The sequence below is a fragment of the Mustela erminea genome, chromosome 20 (genome assembly GCF_009829155.1).
Source record: "Mustela erminea isolate mMusErm1 chromosome 20, mMusErm1.Pri, whole genome shotgun sequence".
In the NCBI taxonomy this organism is placed as follows: domain Eukaryota; kingdom Metazoa; phylum Chordata; class Mammalia; order Carnivora; family Mustelidae; genus Mustela; species Mustela erminea.
The window spans coordinates 30765576-30786600 of record NC_045633.1 but is presented as its reverse complement, the minus strand read 5'-3'; the positions used below and the strand labels follow the sequence as shown (position 1 = coordinate 30786600).

Here is a 21025-nt window from a genome sequence, read left to right as displayed (position 1 = left end):
AGGTCATCCCAGCTCCTCCCTGTCCCTCATCCCCTGAATCCTGCTGGTCCCCAGGGCCTGTGCTATTCCCAGTCCCCTCACACCCACACAGCTGTAGCAGCAGCTTCATGTCTCTTCCCATTTTAGTGGCCTTATTCCCCAGGATCGCAAGGACCTCCAGGAACTGGTCTCTGGGAACCTTCCCAGTCTTCCCAGCCATCTCATCCCTGGCCTGCACACATCAGTCCTCCAGCTCCTAGACAGGTCAAACCCTTGCTCACAGCCCTTCCTTTTTTTTTTTTTTTTTTAAGATTTTATTTATTTCACAGAGAGGTCACAGGCAGGCAGAGAGGCAGGCGCGGGGGTGGGGGGAGCAGGGTCCCTGCTGAGCAGAGAGCCCGATTTGGGCCTCGATCCCAGGACCCTGAGATCATGAGCTGAGCCGAAGGCAGCGGCTTCACCCATGGAGCCCCCCAGGCGCCCCTCACAGCCCTTCTTGCACGTTATCACTTGTCTGGAGTCTTAACTCCGTCACAATTCCTCCTTTTCTCCCCCGACCCCAACACTGGGTTGTCATTATCAACTGCCAGAGGCTGTGAGCTGCTTGTCCCCTCCACTGTCCTCAACATTCAGTGGGGCAGGGTGCAGAGGAAAGCCCAGAAAGCCTGGCCGGTGGTCCTGGTGTCCGCTGGTGACCTGTCCATCACAGAACAGGGTCCAGATCGCCTCCTTCCCTGATGGGACTTCCCACCTGCCGCAGGAGCCCAGCCCTATCCGATCGTGTCCTCTAATGTCTTTTCCTTCTTAGAAGCAAAAGATTGAACGTGTCAGTTTTAAGCCAAGTACTCTGTCTATAACCAGGGCAGACAGTTGACATCCACGAGGCCTCTGCAGCTGAACAAGAGCACGCTTGCTGCTCGTCCCGCTCTTTAGGGTCTCAGAAGAACGTGGATATTCTGGGGCCACTTCTCAGCCCTGAGGTGAGCTATTAAAAAAAACAAAAAGGTATGTGGACACCTCCCTGGCCTTCTAGGCCCTGACAACAGTCCAGTCAGCTCCAGGACCAGAAGGTCACTTAACAGAGGGCTGGTAGGGGCGGGGGGGCCTTGGCAAGCATTGAGAGTGAGAGTTGTGTGGCTTGTCTCCCGGATCTTAGAATTTCTATCTTGTGATTTGAGAGTCAGTGGGGGCCTCTTCTGACTGGGGGCTGTTCTGAGGGAAGGGCCCTAGAGCAGTCCAGGAGAAGGCGTGTTTGGGTGCCCTCCGTCCTGCAAACGTAAGGCCAGATCTGTGGATGTAACTTAGTACCTGGCTGTGACTGAATAAACGGACCTGAGGAGCACGTGTTAAACAGAAAAGGCCCTCTGAACGAAACAGGAATGGGGGGAAACTGTCTTAGGAAGTGATGTGCATTTATCAGAAACCAGCTGCAGACATCAAGCAGAGAAATCAATTTCCATTAAAACCCAGAAGCAGCCTGGAATGTGCAAGTCTGGTCTGGGAATCTGACTCCCCAGTGACAGGAAGCCACCGGGGTCTGGCCGTGCCCTTGCTGGACTGGGGGGAGGGGGAAGGGGGAGCGGTGAGAAGGCCCTGGGGCTTCAGAATCAATTCTGTCGGTAGAGCAGAAGGGACCTGTGCCTGTGCAAACATGCACTTCTCCCAAACACAGGAGACCAGCTCTGAGACTGCTTTTTTATTACGTCATGTTGTTGAAGCAGTTTATGACCAGCACAGTGCTTTGAGAACATTTTTAACAATAAATGAAAGCATCTCTTTATAAGAAAAAGGCACATGTTCCTTCAATAGTTAAGAAAAGCTTCCCACCCCTCCCTCCCCTCCGCCTGGAGCAGTCCTCAGGGGAACCCAAACTGCTACCCTCGAAAAATTCAGCAAAGCGACCCTTAGCCTCCCTGACCCCCTCCCCCAGCAGCTGGGATGAGGGCAAACTCTGCGTCACAGGTCATTTGATCTTGAGGTCCTTCAAGGCTGATTCCAGGCTCTGGAAGGAGACAGCAGAAGAGACAGTCTGGTTTGCAGCTGTCCCCCCCACCCCCCACCCCTAGGGACCTGGGCCCTAGCCAGCCCAGCCCCAACCTGCCGGAGGACAGAGAACCCGGCCTTTGGAGTCAGGCAGACCTGGATTTGAGTCTCGGCCCGAAAGGGAGGTGCCCCAGGGGGTGCCCCTCATCTCCCACCACCTTCAGTCCAAGCAGTGCCTTCCTCCTGCAGGGATCCAGGGGGAAGGGCCAGGGCGGGCTCGGGCTCACCTTCACGTCCCAGATGCTCATGCCACCATCCATTCCCGTGGTGCAGAACTGGGAGCACTTGGCCTTCCCCCCGCTGAGCACCGAGATCTGGCTGCACAGAGGAGAGCTTGATGGGTCCCAGCCGGAGCCCTCTGCTGGACGGGAGTCCCCCGCCTCCGGGAGCTCCCACCCTTCATCCAGGTCTGCCAACTCGGGTGAGAAGTGCGGGGCTGTGCGGGGCTGTGCAGGTGGGGCGTGCCCCACGGAGAGCCCGGGGAGCACCCCGCGGAGAGCCCCGGGAGCGGGCCGCGGAGGGCTGCAGAGGCCGGGGCTCCCGAGTCTGCTTGGAGGAGCGGGAGGGAAGCCCAGGCACATGCAACCAGACGTGCGGAGGCCAGGCAGGGCACGAATCCCACATTGTGTGGGGAATGTCCAGAGTGACAGGCTTGTAGCAGGATCGGGGGAAGGCAAAACCAGGGGCTGGGAGGACCCACAGGGTCGTTCCAACGAGTCCTGAAAGCCGGGCTCAGGCGTTGGGTCCGAAAAGGACACTGGAGGGGATGGCCACGGGGGTCCACCTGGCGGGGGGGCTGGTTAGGAAGTTCCCTTGTACTTGTCCCTGGTTGGCCGTGGGTGGACCCCTGGGGCTGGCAGGACTGGGGCGTGGGGGACAGTTTCTCCTGCGTCATCCTGCCTCGCTGCTCAGGGAGGAGGCCGCAGGACTGGCTCAGCCATGGCTCTGCCCCATGGGCCTGGTTGCCCCAGAGAACTGGGATGGTCCCCACACCACCATGTCCTAAAAACGCCGAGCACAGCGCCTGCGCTGCCCTCACCTAATGCTGTTTTTGTGCCACCCAGAGGTCGCCCCGCTGCCCAAGTCAGGACCCCCCACACACACACACATATTGCTGCGGGGGGAGTCAGGGTTGGTCCCGCCCTCACCTCACACTGTTCTTGTGCAGCGAGTCCAGGCCAGCACCGGAGGCCACGCTGCCATCTGAGCTCGCCTTCTTGTCCAGGTTCTGGAAGCGCTCCCGGGCCGTCAGGCCACGCTGCGAGCTCTGCTTGGGCACGTCCAGCCGCCCGCCGAAGCTCAGAGTCCCTGTGGTGCCATCGTAGGTAAACAGCACTGGGAAGCAGTCGTGGCCCTGTGACAGGGAGGGGATGTCCTGGGAGCGTGGCCGGGGCGGGCACAGCACCCATCTTACGCGCCGGGAAACAGTCTGGAGACCAGGCCCGATACCCAGGGCATACGGAAAGGGACCAGGTGCTGGTGTCGGGGGGAGCAGCTGGGGGCGGCCTCCTTCCCCGGAAGCTCAGGGAAGTTCCGTCCTGCCCAGCCGGTTACACCCGCTCTGGGACGATACCCCATGCTGCACGCTTCTGGAGGCAAAGCAGGCTGACCCCCGTCTGGGACTCGAGTGTGTTTGCTACCGGGGGAAGTGGGGTCAGGAGGGTGGGCCAGGGGAGGAGAGCGGCGCCCTCTGGATGCGCGCGGGACGCCTGTGCGGCCCCCGCCCCGGCCCCGGCCCGGACGATGTAAGCAGAAAGCGCAGGCTCCCGGGCGTGATTCTGCCTCCCCTTCCTCCCTCCGTGGCAGCTGGGGCACATGAGGGAGATGCAGCTCCCCAGCACTGAGCAGGGCCCCCCAACACCTGCACTGCAGCAAGTGCTGCCACCGGGGCCTTGTTGCAGCAGACACAGCCCGTTCTGCCCAAGGAGGAAGAGAAGGTGGGGGAGACCAGTGGGGAGCAGGTCTAACCGGCACCGCCTCCTCTCTGCCCCCCTCCCTGCCTCACCGCTGCCACCAGACTGTTGTCTGTGATGAAGGTCAGGGCCAGCAGCGGCAGCGTTTCAGAGGCCAGAGTCGCAACTCTGAGAGAGAGAGAGAGAGAGGGAGAGGTCAGTCGCTCCAGCCCCTCCTGCTCTGGGTCTTGGTTGCCCCCTGACCCCAGGGTCCTGTACTCACGCCATTTTCTTCTCGGCGTCAGCCAGGCACACGGTGCTGTCGTGGCTGACCCAGGCCACGCGGCTGCCGCTGGCGGAAAAGCAGACACCGTGCACCCAGCCGCAGCTACTGCTGGACTCAAACATCAGCTCCCCGAAGGGCATCTTGGAGCCCCATGGGGTGGGTGCTGGCCGTTCCTCCACCTCCTTGATGTAGGCCGAGAAGATCCTGCCAGGAGAGACCCAAGAGAGGCCGTGGTGACCGAGGGGGTCGGGGAGGGGCCTGGGGAGGCCAGAGTGCCCAGCTGGGAGCTGGTGGGCACCAGCGCCGGCTTTTTGTGACCTGCATCTTCACTCGGACGAGTGTGGGCTTCAGGGCCCTTCTGGTGCAGTCAATGTCCTGGGCACTCCTGGGCCCTCCTCTGAGGCCTGACTCTGCACAGCTGACACGGCCCCGGGGGGTGTCTGGGTCCCCATCATGCAGGTGCCTCCACTCCACAGCCGGCCCCTAGAATGCCCCTCCTCCTCCCTGCTCCACACTTTTTTTTTTTTTTTTTTTTTTAAGATTTTAGTTATTTGACAGAGATCACAAGTAGGCAGGCAGGTGGCGGGGTGGGGACTAGGCTCCCTGCTGAGCAGAGATTCCCAATGTGGGGCTCAATCCCAGGACCCTGAGATCATGACCTGAGCCAAAGGCAGAAGCTTAACCCACTGAGCCACCCAGGCGCCCCTGCTCTGCACCTTAAATCAGGCCGGCCGCCTTCCCCGCCAGCTCTACCCAGTACACCACTTTCCCACGTGCTGATGTCCTCGCTCTGTCCCAGGGCGAGCACGGGGGGGCACTGGGCAGATCAGCTCCCCACCCACCAACGGATCCTCAGTGGGATGTCACCCTCTCCTGGCAAGGGCCACCAGAGGGAGCCCCTGGGGCCTGCCGCAGCCTTTCCCAGGCAGAGACCCAGGCCACCTGTCTGGAGCTGGGAGCCACAGGGCACGGCAGGCTCCCGGGTGCTACTCCCACAAGCACAAAGAGCCAGTGGCAACTGGGGACGCTGCGTTCCAGGCCCGCGATGATGAGGCAGACTGGTCTAAGCCCGGTCATGGATGCCAGTGTGAGACAGGTCCCCCCACTCACTGTCCTTGGGACGGAAGACAAGGAAACTGAAGGAGAGGAGGGCCTGGGAAAGTGTCCTTGCTGACGTGAAGCGGTAGCCAGGGCTGCAACCTGCCAACACTCTCTGAGGGCTGGAGATAGGACCCAGGGGCAGCCCCGCCGAAACCTCACAGATGCAGGTCCCCCTGCTGGTGGCAGAGTGGGTCTGGAAGGCAGGGCGCGGGGCTCCCTCCACCCCGGTTCCTGTGCTGGTATCGGGGGAGGCCCCTGCTTACCTGCACTTGAAGTCACAGGAGCCCGCGGCCAGCAGCACGTTGTTGGGGTGCCAGTCCAGGCTGAGCACCGTGGAGCGAATGGGCTTCTTGATGTGCTTGCAAACCCACCTGCAAACACCGACAGGCAGAGGGGAGGGGAGGGGGACCGGCAGTCTCAGCACCAAAGTCCCCCCGTGCCCCAGGGACTCCACATTCCTAGGGACCTGCAGAACCCCCAGTTTCTCCGAAGGGAGAGGTCTGGATCAGGCCAGTGGGGTGCAGGGCCCCTCCAGCTGGGAACTCTATCCCTGGCGGCCTAACTGAAACCTCACAGCAAGCCTGGGGCAGGCTCAGTCATGTAGCGGCTAACCGGCCAGGGCGGACTTCGATCTCCGGTCTCCCCGACTCCAGCCTAGCCTCTGCCCTCAGGGACCCAGGGGAAAAGATGATGTGGCCCTGGAGCATGACAGGCTGCATGTCTCAGACGAGTGACCTGAGCGCAGGACCTTACTTCGCTCGTCTGAAAAACGGGGACAACAGAAGCCCAGTCCAGGGGGCTGTCAGGGAGTCCATGCAAGCGAGTGTGCGGGGCTTTAAGCAAAGCCCACAGAGGGGCTCCTGGGGTGATCTGTGCCCTTAAGTAATGAGACAGAGTTGTGCAAGTGCCTGTCGCCTCAACCACAAGGTCCAGAGAGGACATACTTCCCCAGGGTCATGTGAACGGGGCTCCTGAAGCCTGTCCAGTGCTCTCTGGGACACTAGTCCTGCCACCATTAGGTCTGTAGCCCCAGGGTCCCTTCCAACCCACCCTGCCCCTGCCCAGGCACCTACCAGTCATTTTCCTGCTCAAAATAGCAGATAGAGATGACACGGGAGCCACTACCCACGGCAAACTTGTTCTCCTGGGGCGCCCAGCGCACACAGCGAGCAGCACGGTTGATCCGCAGGATGACGAGTGTGGGCTTCCACGTGTGGCCCTTCAGCGTCCACACGTAGGCATTGCGGTCTGTGCCGCAGGTCACGATGCGGTTACTCTCAGGGGCCCAGTCGATGCCTGTGAGACGGTGAGAAACCAGGTTAAAGTCATCCAAGCAGAAAGGCTCCCTGGCATCCATGTAGGAGGGGCTTAGAGGCCACAATGTGGATACAAGCTGCTCCAGGGGGTGCCACTAGAACTAATACTGAGAGTGTTACCGCTCTCCAAAGTATTACCAAACAGGCTGGAAAGCCAAGAGACAGAAAAGAAATGGGTCCTTGGCTATGTTGAACTGAGATGCTGGATCAAGCCTTTCCTGAAGCCCAGAAACCTCTTTAGTTTTTCAGTAATGTGAGCCAACATGATCCCTTTATAACTTGAGCCAGTTTGAATTAGGGTTGTGTTACCTGCAACCCAAACTATCCTACCGGACAGGACAGGACGACTGGCTGGACCTCCCCATCCCATCTCCTTTTCGGAGTCAGCCTGCCGTACCTGTCACCTGCCCATTGTGCTCCTTGAGCTCGTGCACCTTGACCCACTTGGCTCCGCTCTTCTCATAGATGTGCACCTCGTGGTTGTTGGGGCAGATGGCAATCTCTGTAGGAAAGATGGGTGGGGGTAGGGAGGAGGAGGTGTGAGTGCCCAGGTTCCCCACTTCCTCAAGACCCTCTCCCAGGAACACCCTTCATCCCTCTGCTTTGGTGCAGGGCTCCCTGAAGCACCTTGCGACCCCTCCCCTGGGACTAGCCATCCTTCCCCTCACCCACTACCCACAGGCACCCCCACGGCAATCTCGTGACTTCCCCTCCCGCGACTGCTCTCTGCTCCCCATCTCCGGCCCTGAGATCCTTGCTGCTGTGGCCAGTGCCAGGCTCTCCTGCTGCCAGGTCTTGGCGTGGCTGCCTCCTTTACCTCCCGCAAAAGACCTCCCTGGCCGCCTTTTCTAAGCCAGCGCCTCTGCCTCCCAGGGCTTTCCCTCGTCCTGTGTGTTTCTCTCCAAGCCATCTTCATTTCTCAGCCCAGCCTGGGAGCCCCAGTGGCATCTGCAGCAGGGCCTGGCCCAGCATGGGGCCGCACTCTCCCCTCCACCCCCTCACGGCCACCCTCGCCAGCTGCCCCCGTGTGTGGCCAGAACTCGTCCAACCCCTCTTACATCCTCGGGACCAGAGGTGAAGGAAGGGCACAGGCAACCCTCAGAGACCACAGTGTAGGGCGCCCAGCTGCTGTACCACCCATCCGCACTCTGGGGGCCCCCGCTCCCCGCTCCCCACGTCATCCTGTGGCGGCGGCACTCACGGGTGCGGTCCTTGTTCCAGGCATGGCAGCTGATGGGCTCCACCAGGAAGCTGTGGTACGCCATGGCTGCTTAGCTCCTGCACCCGAGAGAGGAAGGGACCCCCCGTCAATTCCCGCCTCTGACCCCAGAACGGGCCCCAGCCAACCCTGTGGGAGGGCAGCAGGGGCCAGCCTCGTCTTCCCTTGAGTGGGGTGTGCTAACCCTGTTTCAGGTCAGGTGTCCCTCATCATCTGTGCCTCAGTTTCCTCCAGGACAGAGGGCATCCCCCTCAGAAGGATGGAGGGAGGGGCGCCTGGGTGGCTCAGTCCACGAAGCATCTGCCTTCTGCTCAGGTCACGACCTCAGGCTGGGGATGGAGCCCGCGTCGGGCCGCCTGCTCAGGGAAGGGTCTGCTTGTCCCTCTCCCTCCACCACTCGCCCCCTCCCCACTCATGCTCTTGCTCTCAAATTAAATAAATTTAAAATAAAATGTTTTTAAAAGGAGGGAGTGAGGACGAGATGAGAGCGGTGCCCAGCCCACAGCAGGCGCCTCCCACACCCAGAGCTCTGGATTTCGGCGGGGAGGGCAGGAAGCTGGTCTGCGGGGGCCTGCAGGTGAGGGCACGGACAGACACACAGACACACAGACACCTTCCTCCCCTGCCGCTGAAATTGCCCTGAGCCTGAAGCGGGGTGGGATACACACGAGTGGGGGAGGGGCAGTTCCTTGCCCCCACCATCCCCTCCCCACCCAGCTCTGCCCACCCTGTTCCATTTGGCCAAGTCCTACTCAACTGGAAAGACCCCAGGTGAACTTGACTTCCTCAAACCCGTGCTCTCCCCTACTTGCTGCCCGTGACTGACCCTGGGCGTACCGCTCACCCCTCCGAACCTCAGTGTCCACATCCGCCCCGCGGGAACAGGAATCCTGCCCCCAAAGGGGTTGAGAGGGTAAAAGAAGACATTAAGCCATGCCTGGCACACATTCGGGTGTTCACGAGACACCCCTCCCACGGGGGAACACCCAGCCACAACCCACCCGTGTGGGCGTCTGTCTCCCCGACTCAGCGGCTGATCCCAGGGCCCACGGGGCTCAGGCCTTTGCACTGGCTGTTCCCCAGGCCCCCAGAGCTCCCCTGACTGCGCACCTGCCTGCCAAGCCCGCAGGGCTGCTCTTCAGGTCTGTGTCCAAGGCCGCCACCCCGGGGCTCCCTATTCCCGGAGGGAAGACTCCCCGCAGAGGATCACCACTGACCCTCTGTCACTCTGCACTCACTCGCTGCACCTGCGGCTCCCCCCAGCTGGGACCGGCGGAGCTGGAGGCACACAGCGCTCACTGGTCTTGTCCACGGTGCTCTCCCCAGGGCCTAAGCTCCCTAAGTACGGGATGAACACGACTGTACACGGTCACTAGTGCCCAGGAGAGGAAGTTCTTTATTAAAAGTTAAAATATGGGGGCGTCTGGCTGGCTCAGTCAGTAGAGCATGCGACTCTTGAACTTGGGGTGGTCTGTTCAAGCCCCGTGGTGGGTGTAGAGAGGTCTTAAAATCTTAAAAAAGAAAAAAGCAACCCTCCCCCAACCACCCAACAGATCCAGAATGCTCCTCCCTTGCCAGCTCTAAGCAGTCCAGGCATCTCTCTCTCTTTTCATTCCAGGATTATAGCACAGTGCTACATTAGCTTCTGGTGCACAGCCTAGTGACAATTCTGCTTGGTACTCCGCGCTCATCAAGACGAGTGTGCCCTTAGTCGCCTTCCCCTATTTCACCCATCCCCCCCCCCACACAAATGTTCTTGACTTTAGTGCTCAGATGCCACAGCCCCAGAGGACAGACGGAGAGGCTGAGGTTCAGCGAGGGGGAAACTACCCACCCTCACACCTGGCAGGTGTCACCAGGAACCAGTTGGCAGGTTTGCAGCTCGTGGACTAGGCTAAAGGATGGCTTCTCCCCAGCCCCGGGCTTGAGCCCCAAACACCCCAGGAAACTTACTGGGCACCTCCCCGGCCCCTCAGGAGAACGGCCACCTGTTTACATGAGGCTCTGCTGAGGCACAGCGTGGACTAGGGGTCCAGCCGCAAGAACCGGCTGCATGTAGCCCACCGTCCCCCAAGAAATCCAGGGCTCAGGGACCAGGCGGCCCCACATATCCTGCTGGGCCTGGCTTCTTGACCCCCAGCTCACCGTCTTGTGGGCCCTGCTCCTCCAGCCCACCCCAGATCCAAAACCTGTTTTTATTTATAGCAGGAAGCTCTGGAAGGTTCCTGGGGCAGCCCAGGTCTCAGGGGTACAAAGACACATGTGCAGGTACAGGACAGGGATGTGCCTGGAGCACCAAGGGCACCAAGTGGGTCCTTGATCCATACTGCTGAGACAGAGAAAGCGGACACAGCTGCAGCCCAGGCTCAGGCCACACACACACACGCGTGTTCAGCCTCACACACGTGCACAAGCACACTGCTCTGTGTTACTGTGTGTTCATGCACACACACCGCTCTCGTGTTCAGCCTTGCAAGCGCACACAAGCACACTGCCCTGCATGCTCCCATGTGTTCAGCTGTGCACACACACGCACACTGCTCTCATGAGTTCAGCCTTGCACGCACACACACAAGCACACTGCTCCCACATGCTCCCACCTGTTCAGCTTTGCACAGGCACACAAGCACACTGCTCCCACATGTTCCCACGTGTCGTCTTGCACACGCACACAACCACACTGCCCCCACATTCTCCACGTTCAGCCTTGCACACAAGCACACTGCCCCTGCACGCTCCCATGTGTCCAGCCTTGCACGCGCACACACAAGCACACGGCTCCCACCGCGGCCGCTTCCCCAGCCTCTCCTTATAAGGCCTCTCCGTGGAAGACAAAGGCCCCCGGAAGTGGCACTTCGGGTCCCTCAGCTCAGGTCAGCAGGCCTGATGGGGACTTCCCCCAGCACTTCCGGTGCCACTGGCCAGGGCAGCAAAGGCACCCAGCTTGGCTCGAGCACTTCGTCACCATCCCCACCACAGACGATAAGACAACGAAGTGCGAGAACCAGGGCTATCCGTGCTAATCTGCCCACCCTTATTTTCCAGGGTCACCAGCGGGGCAGAGAGAAGGCCAGAGGCCCACTTCCACACCCTGGCCGGGCTCCTGCCAGTGCTGTGAAGGCCAACCACCCCCTAAACCTTCAGCCCCACTGGCCCAGAACGAAGAAGCCCTGTGGCTACACCCCGGAGGGTCTCTGGGCCCACAGCTTGTCTGCAGAATTAACTTCCCAGCTCCATTGGGCCCAGACTGTGTGGCCGGGTGTCTCTGCTTCTTGCTGGGTCTTGGGCAAGAGTATCTATCTAGACCTGGGGGCCAGGCTCTAAAAAGTCTGTCTAGTGTGATGTTCCAGAGTTCCAGGCTGTTAGGATGGAGAGGTTGGGTCTGCTGAAGACAGCAGCCCCCATACTAGTAACACAGGCAAGAGGACTTGGGGAGCCCTGACCATTGTTTCTTAGGACCCAAAGGTCCTCAAGTGGGAGAGGAAGGGGCTGATAAAGACGGCCACAGGCACAGTGGGACAGGCAGGGTGAAGAGGAGAGGCTCAGACCACATCTATCAGCCAATCACACTTTAGCATGAATTCAGACAGAAATACTCCTAGTACGCTGCATTAACTAACACCTTAAAGGGACTTGGGGTATTTCCAGGGGAAGGGGGTGGGAGAGAAGAGGTGCATCTTCCCCTTTTCATAACTTTTTCATAATTTCTGCAAAGCAACTAAAACTAAAGCATTGCCTCAGCAATGACTCCCAACCCCCAAGTCAGCAATGAGGAAGTGGTAACCCAGAGAGGGGAGTAGCTTCTCTGGCCACTGTTGCCTCAGGGCTACATCCTCCTAGAGGAGAATCACTGGATTGTTCCCGGTGTGGTCAGACGCAGGGAGGCAGCAGGGAGGCAGCCTTCACGCGGAGCCACCCTCCCGCACAACTCTGACTTCATCGTTCCCAGGAAACTTCGGTGGGTGGGGGAGGGGGCTAGCACCCACCGCCAGCCAGTCCCCCGAAAGAGTATGCAATTAGAGTTGCTTTGCCCAAGTGTGTTGACAACACAATACCTGAGCAATGGCTCAAGAGGGAGACAAAGGCAGACTGAAGTCATGGCCTCCGGATCCCACCCCCCCCTCCCCGCCCCGCCCCGCCCCGCCCGGCCACTTAACACTGCAGCCCTTGAGCCAGTACCCTGGGCCCACTGGACTTCTGGGGACAAAGGGAGGAAGGCGCTCTGGGTACGGTGTTGGGACTAGGAATCCATGTGGTGGGATCTGTGCCTCATAACCCCAGAAACAGAGGCTGGGGGAGTGTGGGCCAAATGCTGAGATTCCTCGGCCTGCCTCCCCTTGCCAGCCTCAAGCCAGGATCTCCGTGTTCCCCGGTAGCCCTTCCCTGGCATCCTTCCAGCACACAGTGAACGCTCCTTCCAGCACACAGTGAACGCTCCGTATGAATGGGCGGGACATCACCCAGAGCTGGGGCAGCACGGGGAAGGGTGGCCTGAAGTCTGGGAGGGGGTTTGGGTCTCCAAAGTAGGGTGTGGGTTTCCCTGCGGGGGTTGCCAGAGACCAGACACTGGGATAGGGAGGTAAGCTCCCCAGGGGTAGGGTATGTGCTCTGTCCACCTATGTATCCCCAGCACCAACTAGAGTGCCTGGCACACATAACAGGTGCTCGATGGTATTTCTTAAATGTGGCTGAATGAATCCATCCTTTCCTTTAGGGGATGGGCTATAAGAAATAGGCTTTATTATCTCAGTGGCATATGTATGCAGTTTTTAAATATTTACTGGGGAGTATGTGCTCAGTTTTTTTTTTTTTCTTCTTCTTCCTGATTAGGGTCAATGATTAGCAAAGCTTGGAAACCTGAACTCTGAGCATTTAGGAAGAACTCAGCTCCCCTCCAAAGCAGAGCAAGCCAGGAAAAGCCTGGCTTAGTGCTCCTTCCTTACAGTGCTGGGGGCAAATTCTGCCTCTCTCCATACTGCTTCCTTCACATCTGGATCAGGAAAGGCTGCGCTGAACAAGGTACCGGCTGTAAGGTTCCTCGTTGCTTTCAGAGAAGCTTGTCCAGTCTTCTCTGAAGCCAGAGGTTTGGCTGTATCTGAGGCTAAGCCAGGAAAGAGCAGTCTGGAGCAGGATCTTGGCCCTACAGGCACTCAGGGAAGGCCCCACCCAGCTCAGGCGCTCCAGGGAGCTGCCAGCAAGCCATTTTGCACACGTGCTAAGCAGTTACTCAACTTCCTGTGTATATGGAGTAGCCCTTGCCACCCCACATAGACCAGCTAATCCCTCCTCCCCAGGTCTGCTCCTGAAGTCTTACAAACGAGGCAAAAATCAAGTCAAGAAATAAAAATGAAAACAGTCCTAGAAAGGCACTATAAAACTTATTAATAAAGCAATCCAAACAAAACAAAATCCAAAAACACATAAAACGCAATGTTGGCAGAGTTGTGGAGAAACTCATTTGTTACTAATTTGTTTAGCCTTTCTGAGAGCAATACCATAACAATTCAACAACTGGGTCGGAACAAACAGAATAATATGAACAGGAACTTAAAAATTAACACTCTTTGGTGGTATAAATTCATTTTGGTGCCAAGAAAATAACCACTGACATTTTTTTTTTTAAAGCAAACATGTTCATAATAACCCCCTTTAGAATGATGGAAGTGTGGAAAAATCCAGATGACTACAAATATGGCAAGAGTAAACTGTGACACTAACATGTTGGGATACCGCTTAACTATCCAAAAGGAGGTAATGGATTACACACAAAGACACACACAAACTACCTTTACTGGCATCTTTAAATGCCGGATATTTTTAGCCAAGGCTTGGACATACATTCTCTTACCCCTGAAAGCAAGACTAAGTTAAGCAGTTTTGTGTTTGTTTTAACCTTCATTTTGTACATAAGGAAACAGACTCAGACAAAAAGCCAAGATTTGCTCCACGCCACACAGCTCCCACATGGCCCAGTTTTGAGATTCTGACCCCAAATCGCAGAGGTTAACATCATCCAGACACTTTGATTAATGTGGATGGTAGTGGTAACAGTTAGGAGCACACATCTGTACTCTGTGCCAGGCACGTTGCCAAGCACCTTCCACCCATTATTCCATATAAGCCTCAGGACGCCCCATTTTACAGATGAGAAAGGTTGAGGCCCAGGGACGTTAGATGGCTTGCTAAGGTCATGGGCCAGTGAGGAAGCTGGCACTCTTACCCCGGTCCCAGAGGCCCTTAACCACTGGGCAGCACTGCCTGTCAGGCGTGGGGAGTCCGGAGAGAGCCTGGAAGAACCCCGGGAGCGCCTCCTGCTCGGTCCCTGCGCTAGGCTGGTTCCGGGGCTTCCCGCTAGTCTTTTCAGGGTTACTGTCACCGCCCTGGGCGGGCCCCGCTGCTTTCCCCGCGGGCCAAGGAGGGGCCGCTCCGCTCGGCGTTCGGGAGCCCCTCCGGGTGAGGACCGCGAACCCGGGCCCCAGGGGCGGAGGGGTGCGCGGGGGGCCCGGGGAGGTGGCGCGGGGGAGGGGAGGCGGGAGGGGCAAGGTGGGCGGGGGCGCCAGCTCATTTCCCGGCCCGAGCAACCCGGAAGGCTGGAGGATGGAGGGGAAGTGACTGGGCGTGGGGCCCTGGCGGCCCGAAACAGCGGGGGGACAGACAGCGGGGTAGAGGCAAGGGCAGGGAGGAGGCGGCCGGGGCGGCACCACGGGGGCCGGGGCCGCCCCGAGGGCGCCGGGGGGCAGGGAGCCCTGAATTTCCCTCGCCTGGAGGGGGCCCCCACCCCGGAACCGGCCCGCCATCCCGAGGTCCCCTCACCTCCAGGCGGACCCACACACCTGGCAAGCCCCCAGCCCTGTGCCCCTTCAACCCGGGCACCCCCTCCCCGCGCCCCTACGTGTGCGGACGCCCGGCACCCTCCTCACCTGCATGCAACTCCCCGCCCCCTCCTCCGGGGGCGCCCCTTCCCCTCGGGGGGGGGTCCCCAAGCCCCTCACCTCCCGGCGCCCCGGCCGCGGACTCTGGGCAGTCGACGCGCCGAACCGGCTCTGGGCCCCGCGCCGCGCCGCAGCCACTTCCTCGTGGGCGGGGGGCGGGGCCTCCCAGCCTCAGCCCCGCGGGGACGGGGGCGGCGACCAGGGTGGCGGCCGCCGGATCCCAGGCCCCGCCCACCCATCCGGGGTGGGGGCTGCGCGGCGCCCAGGCGCCCAGAAACCCTCCCCGACCGCCCCTCGCAACTTAACGGGTGGGGAAACTGAGGCTCAGGGAGGCGCACAGCCAGAGCGGCAGCTGGGCGGAGAGCACACATGCCCACCGCGGACAGAGCGCCCTCTCCATCCTTCCTCGGGGCGCTGATGCCCACAGGGCGCAAAAAGTGCAGGCCCGGAACCCGCGGCGGGCAGGAAGGCGAGGCGGGGCCGCCGGCCCCTGCCGCCGCAACCCCCCCCACCCCCACCCCTACCCCCACCCCGCCCTTACTGCAAAATGCGCCCGGGGCAGGGCTGTCCGCGGGCGTCCTGCGGCGACCCTGGCTGGCCCAGCTCCCTCTCTCAGGGAGGGCTCCTTGCTCTTTGCTTCCGCGGCCGTCCGCTTCTCGCCTTTAAGTTGCCGGCTGGCGTTGCAACCACGTGAATTTGGGAGTCTTTCCGTCCTTAGCCTCTGCCTCATCAGCGGAGACGTGGCCAGGGGGTGGGGAGATGGGGGAGACCCTGGTGAAGACCCCGCTGTGCCCTCCCAGCCGGCCAGGCCCCTCCCGGGGAGTCCCCTCGCCCAGGGTCAGCCACAGGCGGCCGGCAGCAGGTGCGGTGCGGGTCTTGCCAGACTCCCACCCTGACAGCTCTCGGGGCCGTGACACATGTTCTTCCGGCCTGGAACCCTTTTCCCACCCTGTCCCCTCCTGGCCAACTTTGGTTTCTAACGCAGGACGTGTCTCTTAGCTCTTTGCCCACAACCCCTGCCCCCACTGGAGGTGTCCGCGGGACTCCCAGCCCCGACCTGCGCTCCTGTCCTAGCGCCGGTCACACTGGATTCTGCCTCCGGGGGGGTGGGGGTGGGGTGGGGAGGAGGACATGTGTGCAAACACGGGAGCTCTTCCCGGATCGAGTCTCCGGGGAGAAGCCTCAGCTACGGTTTGCGGGACTACCAGCCTTCCCAGCTGGAGGAGACACTGCGGGGCTGTCACCAGCCCTCCCATCTCGCCGTGGAGAAAAGCCCAGAGAACTGACCCGCACCCGAGTCAAAGTCTGACTGGTGAGCTCCAGCCCAACCTGCTGCTGCCAACGAGCCAAGGATGCTACTTATTCAGGCGGCTTGAGATTTTGCTGCCCATCGCTAAAAGCATCCGGACAAATCCGAACACCTGAGGATTCCCTCCCTCCCCGTGAAAACCGAGCGTGTAAACTGTTGGTATTTGCTCTGCTGCGCACCTGCATTCACGAGGCTCCGCGCGCACCTGTTGCGGGAGTGCAGGTGTGGGAGAAATGAGCTTCAGGCAAAGCACTGTGACCGCGCTCCATCTCTGGCCCTGTTAGCGAGGCTGACTCCTGGGAAGCACCGCCAGCCCCCCTCGCAGGCCTGGTGGTTGAGGGAAGACCGCCTCACCCCGGGAAGCCCTGGCAGGGGTCCTGAGGGGGCACAAAGTTCTCCAAGCCTGAAGTGAAGCGACTCCTTGAGTGAGGGGAACCTGGGGTTGGAAGGATTTCACTCCGGGTTCTGGAACAACTCAAAGAGCTCCTTTCTTCCAGGAAACTGCTCCCACCCCGGGCCCTGGGGGGAAGATGCTGCCCTCCCCCTTCTCAGGTTTCCAAGGAAGGCGGCGACACCCCCAGGCTGACTCTTCTTCGGGGTGGGCGGAGTTGGAGGAGGGCAGTCCCTGGGGGCTGGTGCGATCTCCTCAGGTCCTCCACGTTCTTTCTGGCTTTCAGTTCCTACCTCTGGTGGCACTGGCCTTGCTGCCTCCTGGTCACAAGAGGGCAGCCACGCTCCAGACATCTGGACTCTGGACGCGGTGGGCGGGCCCCGCAGTGGGGAGAGGGGGGAGGAAAAGCTTTCCTGAAACACCCAGTCTGATCCCCTTCTGTTTCAGCTTGTGCCACCCCCCCCCTCGCAACAAGGGGACCATGGTTCTCTGTCGCTGAGAGCAAGGGACTGCCACCTGATCCCCGTGAGGAGGAAGAGGAGAAACCCCTGTGTCTCCTCTCCCAGGCCATACATGCTTGTGCGGTGGACAAAGCCCAGGAGGCCCAGAGCTCGCTTAGCATCTCCTATCCTGGTGCCCCTGTTGCACACCCCCTTCCAAGCCACAGGGTTTTGTGCCAGTCTGATCGGACACTACAACCAAACCCCCCAAGGTATAGTTGGAAGTGTCCCCACGGGACTCGCCTGGGCTTGCTCACCAGGGGTCTCCACTCCCCGCCCTCGCCCAGCAGGGGGCGTGCTTAGTGGTTACCACTGGGGCCCTCTCCACCTTGGGTGGGGCTCGAACTCCGCAAACCCAAGATCAAGAGTCACTTGCTCCACTGACTCAGCCAGCCAGCCCCCCCCTTCCAACCCCCCCCCCCCCCACAGACTTGTTTTGTCATCTTTAAAATGTGGCAGTGACAGTTCCAACCCTGTAGGGTTGTTGGGAGTAGTTGACACCTATCGGTTGTGTACCTCGGTGCCTAGTCCAGGAGCTATACTCAGGTGGTGCATCAAAGGTGTGGCTACAGCACCCTTCTGGGCACCCGGGCAACCCTCCCACCCCGCCCCCCGGTGAATGACGGAAAGGTGGTGGCTATCCCACTTTTTTCTTTTTTTTTTTTTCAGAGTGAGAGAGAGCACAAGCAGGGGGAGCGGGAGGGAGAGAGAGAACCGGAATCCCCCCCACCTCCTCCCGATGTGGGACTTGACCCCAGGTCCCTGGGATCATGACCTGAGCCGAAGGCAGACACTTAACCGACTGAGCCACCCAGGCGCCCCTTTCCAACTTTTTCTGATCACGACCCACAGTGCCGGATATCGTGAACCCAGACACACCCCCACGTGTATCTGAAACTGAGGTATTGTGGCGTGTTCACTGCCACGCCAAATGTTCTTTTCTTGTTTTTCGAATGCCAGTCATGACCTACGAAATGGATTTTTACAACCACGAATGGGCTCTGACCCTCAATTTGAAAAACCGTTCTAGACCGCGTTTCCTTCCTTTTCCTGAATCGATCACGTATGTATTAGCTTCCTATTGCTGCTTTAGCAACTTGCCACAAACAGGACAGCTGCAAACAACACAAAGGTATTCGCTTATGTTTCTGGAGGTCAAAGTCTCTGGCCTCGGTGGGCAGTGTGGCGTTCCTGCCGGAGGCTCCAGGGGAGAGCTTGTTTCCTTGTCTTTCCCGGTGGCCAAAGGCCGCCGGCCTTTTTTGGTCCCATGGCCGCATCTGACTCACCTGCCTGTCTCCCTCATAAAGATCCCTGGGACCACAGCGGGCCCACCTGGATAACTTTAACTTAATTACATCGGCCAAGTTCACAGTTCTGGGATTAGGACATGGTCATCTTTGGGGGGACATTACTCTACCTACTGCACCCAGTATTTAAATTATACATGTATAAAGAAATAACCTTATAATTCAGGTAACTGATCTACATGGGACCTGAGTCCACACGGGGTAGCTCACGGCTTGGGCACACTGCAAGCACCGAGGGAAACCCTGGCCCTCTACACCACTGCCTCCGGAGTCAGGGCACACGTGGGAGCTGTAAACCATTCGACTGATGGCCATTGAGCCACACTGGAGTCGTCGAAGCAATCAATCTGGATTCAGAGGCTGAACTCAGCCTTTCTTTCTCAGAATATTCTGGAAAGAACTACTGGAGTTTTTTTGGGGGGTGGTTAGCAAGATCCTTTAGACACTGCTTCACACTGTTATTAAGGGTCTCTGGGGCCTATAAAAGGGCCAGTGCCAAGCCTGAAAGTGAATTTCGGCTTTACTGATTAACTGAAATTACTAATCCTATTTGTTTTTTTAAGATTTTATTTGAGAAAGAGAAGGCAAGAGAGAGAGAGAGAGAGAGAGAGAGAAAGCACAAGCTGTGAGGGGAGGGACGGGGTAGGGGAGAGGGAGAAGGAGACTCCCTTTTAGGGAGCCCAATTCCGATCAATCCCAGGACCCTGGGATCATGACCTGAGCTGAAGGCAGGCGCTTAACCCACTGAGCCACCCAGATGCCTCTACTGATCCCATCTCTACTGCTATTTTACAGCTGACGATATGGAGGCTCAGCCGTTACCTAGATCGCCCAAGGTCACACAGCTTGGCAGAACTATAACCTGATGTCAAAGCCCAAAGCCTTGAATCAAAGCGCTTTGGCAGTCACCCAGAGGCCCCCCCAGATTGATAGTTATTGTGGGCCCAGGCACAGAAGCACCGTGGGTTTCCAGGTGGATGGGTGAGAAATGACCCAAGTTAAAAAAAAAAAACAAAAAAACTCTGGCTAAGTCCTTGGAGGTAAAGTTGGAAACTTTTCTTTGTTGCCGTTGTTGCTTTCATGGAATACAGCGTCTCTCTAAAAACCTCTGGGCTTCCTGGGCAAACCATGTGACTTAATGAAACAAGAAATTTTGAGCTAAATCCTGTTTAGGTGAGAACAGCCTCGTAGATGCCCGGGGGGCAAACACACACACACAAAGGAGTTCCTGTCACTGGGGTCCCGAGAAGAGGCTCCAGCAAACAGGGGAGGCAGGCCCACCAGGCTGCTGAGATTCTCTCCTGGAGGAAAGTAACGCTCCCTGTGAGACACCAGAAGGATAAAATCACTCGAGAATACATCATGATGTCCTCTGAGAAGCACGGTTACCGGTGTCCTAAAACCGGGGCTGTCTTCGAATCACAGTGAGGCAGGAGGCAGGGGAGGCTTGGGAGGCAAGTTGATCAAAGTCAAGTCATTTTGGGTTTAGGTCTTAACCTAAAGTCAGCAGGTCATAAAAAGTCACAAGATCCCTGTCCCTCTAGCAGTAAAAGCCACAGAGTTTGGACCCTCTCACCACTGCCCCCTGTGGGTAATTCTGTAACCCTAGGCAACGGGAAAACCGCCCGATGGAAATGATAAACCCAAAGTTAAAGAGTGAGCCCCTCCCCGTACAAGTAGCTAATTTTTAAAAACTTATCAAACCCCTTGTTAGAGGTAAAACTGCCGTGGTGGACAGGGGTCAGGGCCACTCCGTCTGGGAAGAGCGACTGCTACTCCGTCAACTTAACTGTCACTCTTCTAGTCGTACACTTCATCTTGTCCCTTTCTCTAAATGACTTGTTTCTTGAATTCTTTCTCACGCAAAGGCAAGAACTCTTGGTGGGGGGCCTCGACCGCTCCCCTTCTCCGGGCCAGAGAGATCAGGAATATGGCTGTGCTCAAGGCTACTCTGTGTTTATTTCCTTTGCTAATTATTTACATTTGTACCTCTCAAGATCCTCAGCCTCGGAACGTCAAACTTTGATGAGAACAACTTAGTTTGGGCCCAGTAATGTCTAACGGAAACGGTAAGCTAACGTGTCCCTCTCCTCTGTCCCCGCCGGCACCCTCCCCTGGCACCCTCCCCTGCAGCTTGTCCCCGCAGCGCAGTGGGCGTGGCTGCCCCGCCCGCCTCCGGGCACCGGGGCGGCCCTCCCTGCTGCCTCGCGCACACCCCTGCGCAGAGGCCGCCCTGCCAGGCGGCAGCATTCAGGAAAGGCTGTTTTCTCAGAGGTGGTACAGGGTGCCTGGATTTCAGAAACCCAGAATCCCAGAGTTTACCCTAAAACCTATTTTGCTAACAGAAATTTTTTTTGGTCCCTATCTTTCTAGCAGAAGTAGCGGAAGGAAACAAAACGAAAACCACATTCCGTACTTTTATTTAACTGTTGAGGCGACAATTGACTTATCTCCCACCCTCTCCTTTAAGTTAGTGTGACAATTTTCCATAATAAACTACTTAAAGAGAAGCTTTGGTCAAGAATGGAATGAAATAGCAAAAACAAAAACAAAATAACCCCGTATCACTGCTGCTTTTAAAAAACCAACACTGTCACCGATTATAGTCAAACAAAAACACACACACGGTATTTGCGCGAACGTGTCTTCAGTGTTTCCTTGCGGCTGGCTCTCCTCACCACCATGCACACGGCGGGGCTGTGTCAGCGCATGTGTCAGTTTGTCAGTCTGTCAGTTTGTCATGCTGGATC

General features: G+C 58.4%; 1 protein-coding gene across 1 annotated transcript; it reads right to left on the bottom strand.

Annotated features, from left to right (window-relative positions):
- Positions 1–1660: 1660 nt before the first annotated feature.
- ARPC1B (actin related protein 2/3 complex subunit 1B) lies at positions 1661–14952 on the bottom strand. The gene is made up of 10 exons (XM_032328474.1): positions 14829–14952; positions 7819–7895; positions 7015–7119; positions 6375–6597; positions 5565–5672; positions 4198–4404; positions 4028–4103; positions 3171–3376; positions 2250–2340; positions 1661–1981 (listed from the first exon to the last, which is right to left on the bottom strand). Exons 2-10 carry the CDS (start codon positions 7880–7882, stop codon positions 1943–1945), a joined length of 1119 nt encoding a protein of 372 aa, XP_032184365.1. The 5' UTR covers positions 7883–7895; positions 14829–14952; the 3' UTR covers positions 1661–1942.
- Positions 14953–21025: the final 6073 nt, after the last annotated feature.

What these genes read in the sequence shown, in the direction of transcription:
- ARPC1B (XM_032328474.1), bottom strand. Translation starts at nt 7,882, where the DNA reads ATGGCGTACCACAGCTTCCTGGTGGAGCCCATCAGCTGCCATGCCTGG. An exon ending in CTGGAACAAGGACCGCACCC is followed by an intron (nt 7,120 to 7,818) that starts GTGAGTGCCGCC and finishes TCTTTCCTACAG; the next exon opens with AGATTGCCATCTGCCCCAAC. An exon ending in TTTGAGCAGGAAAATGACTG is followed by an intron (nt 5,673 to 6,374) that starts GTAGGTGCCTGG and finishes CGGTGTTTGCAG; the next exon opens with GTGGGTTTGCAAGCACATCA.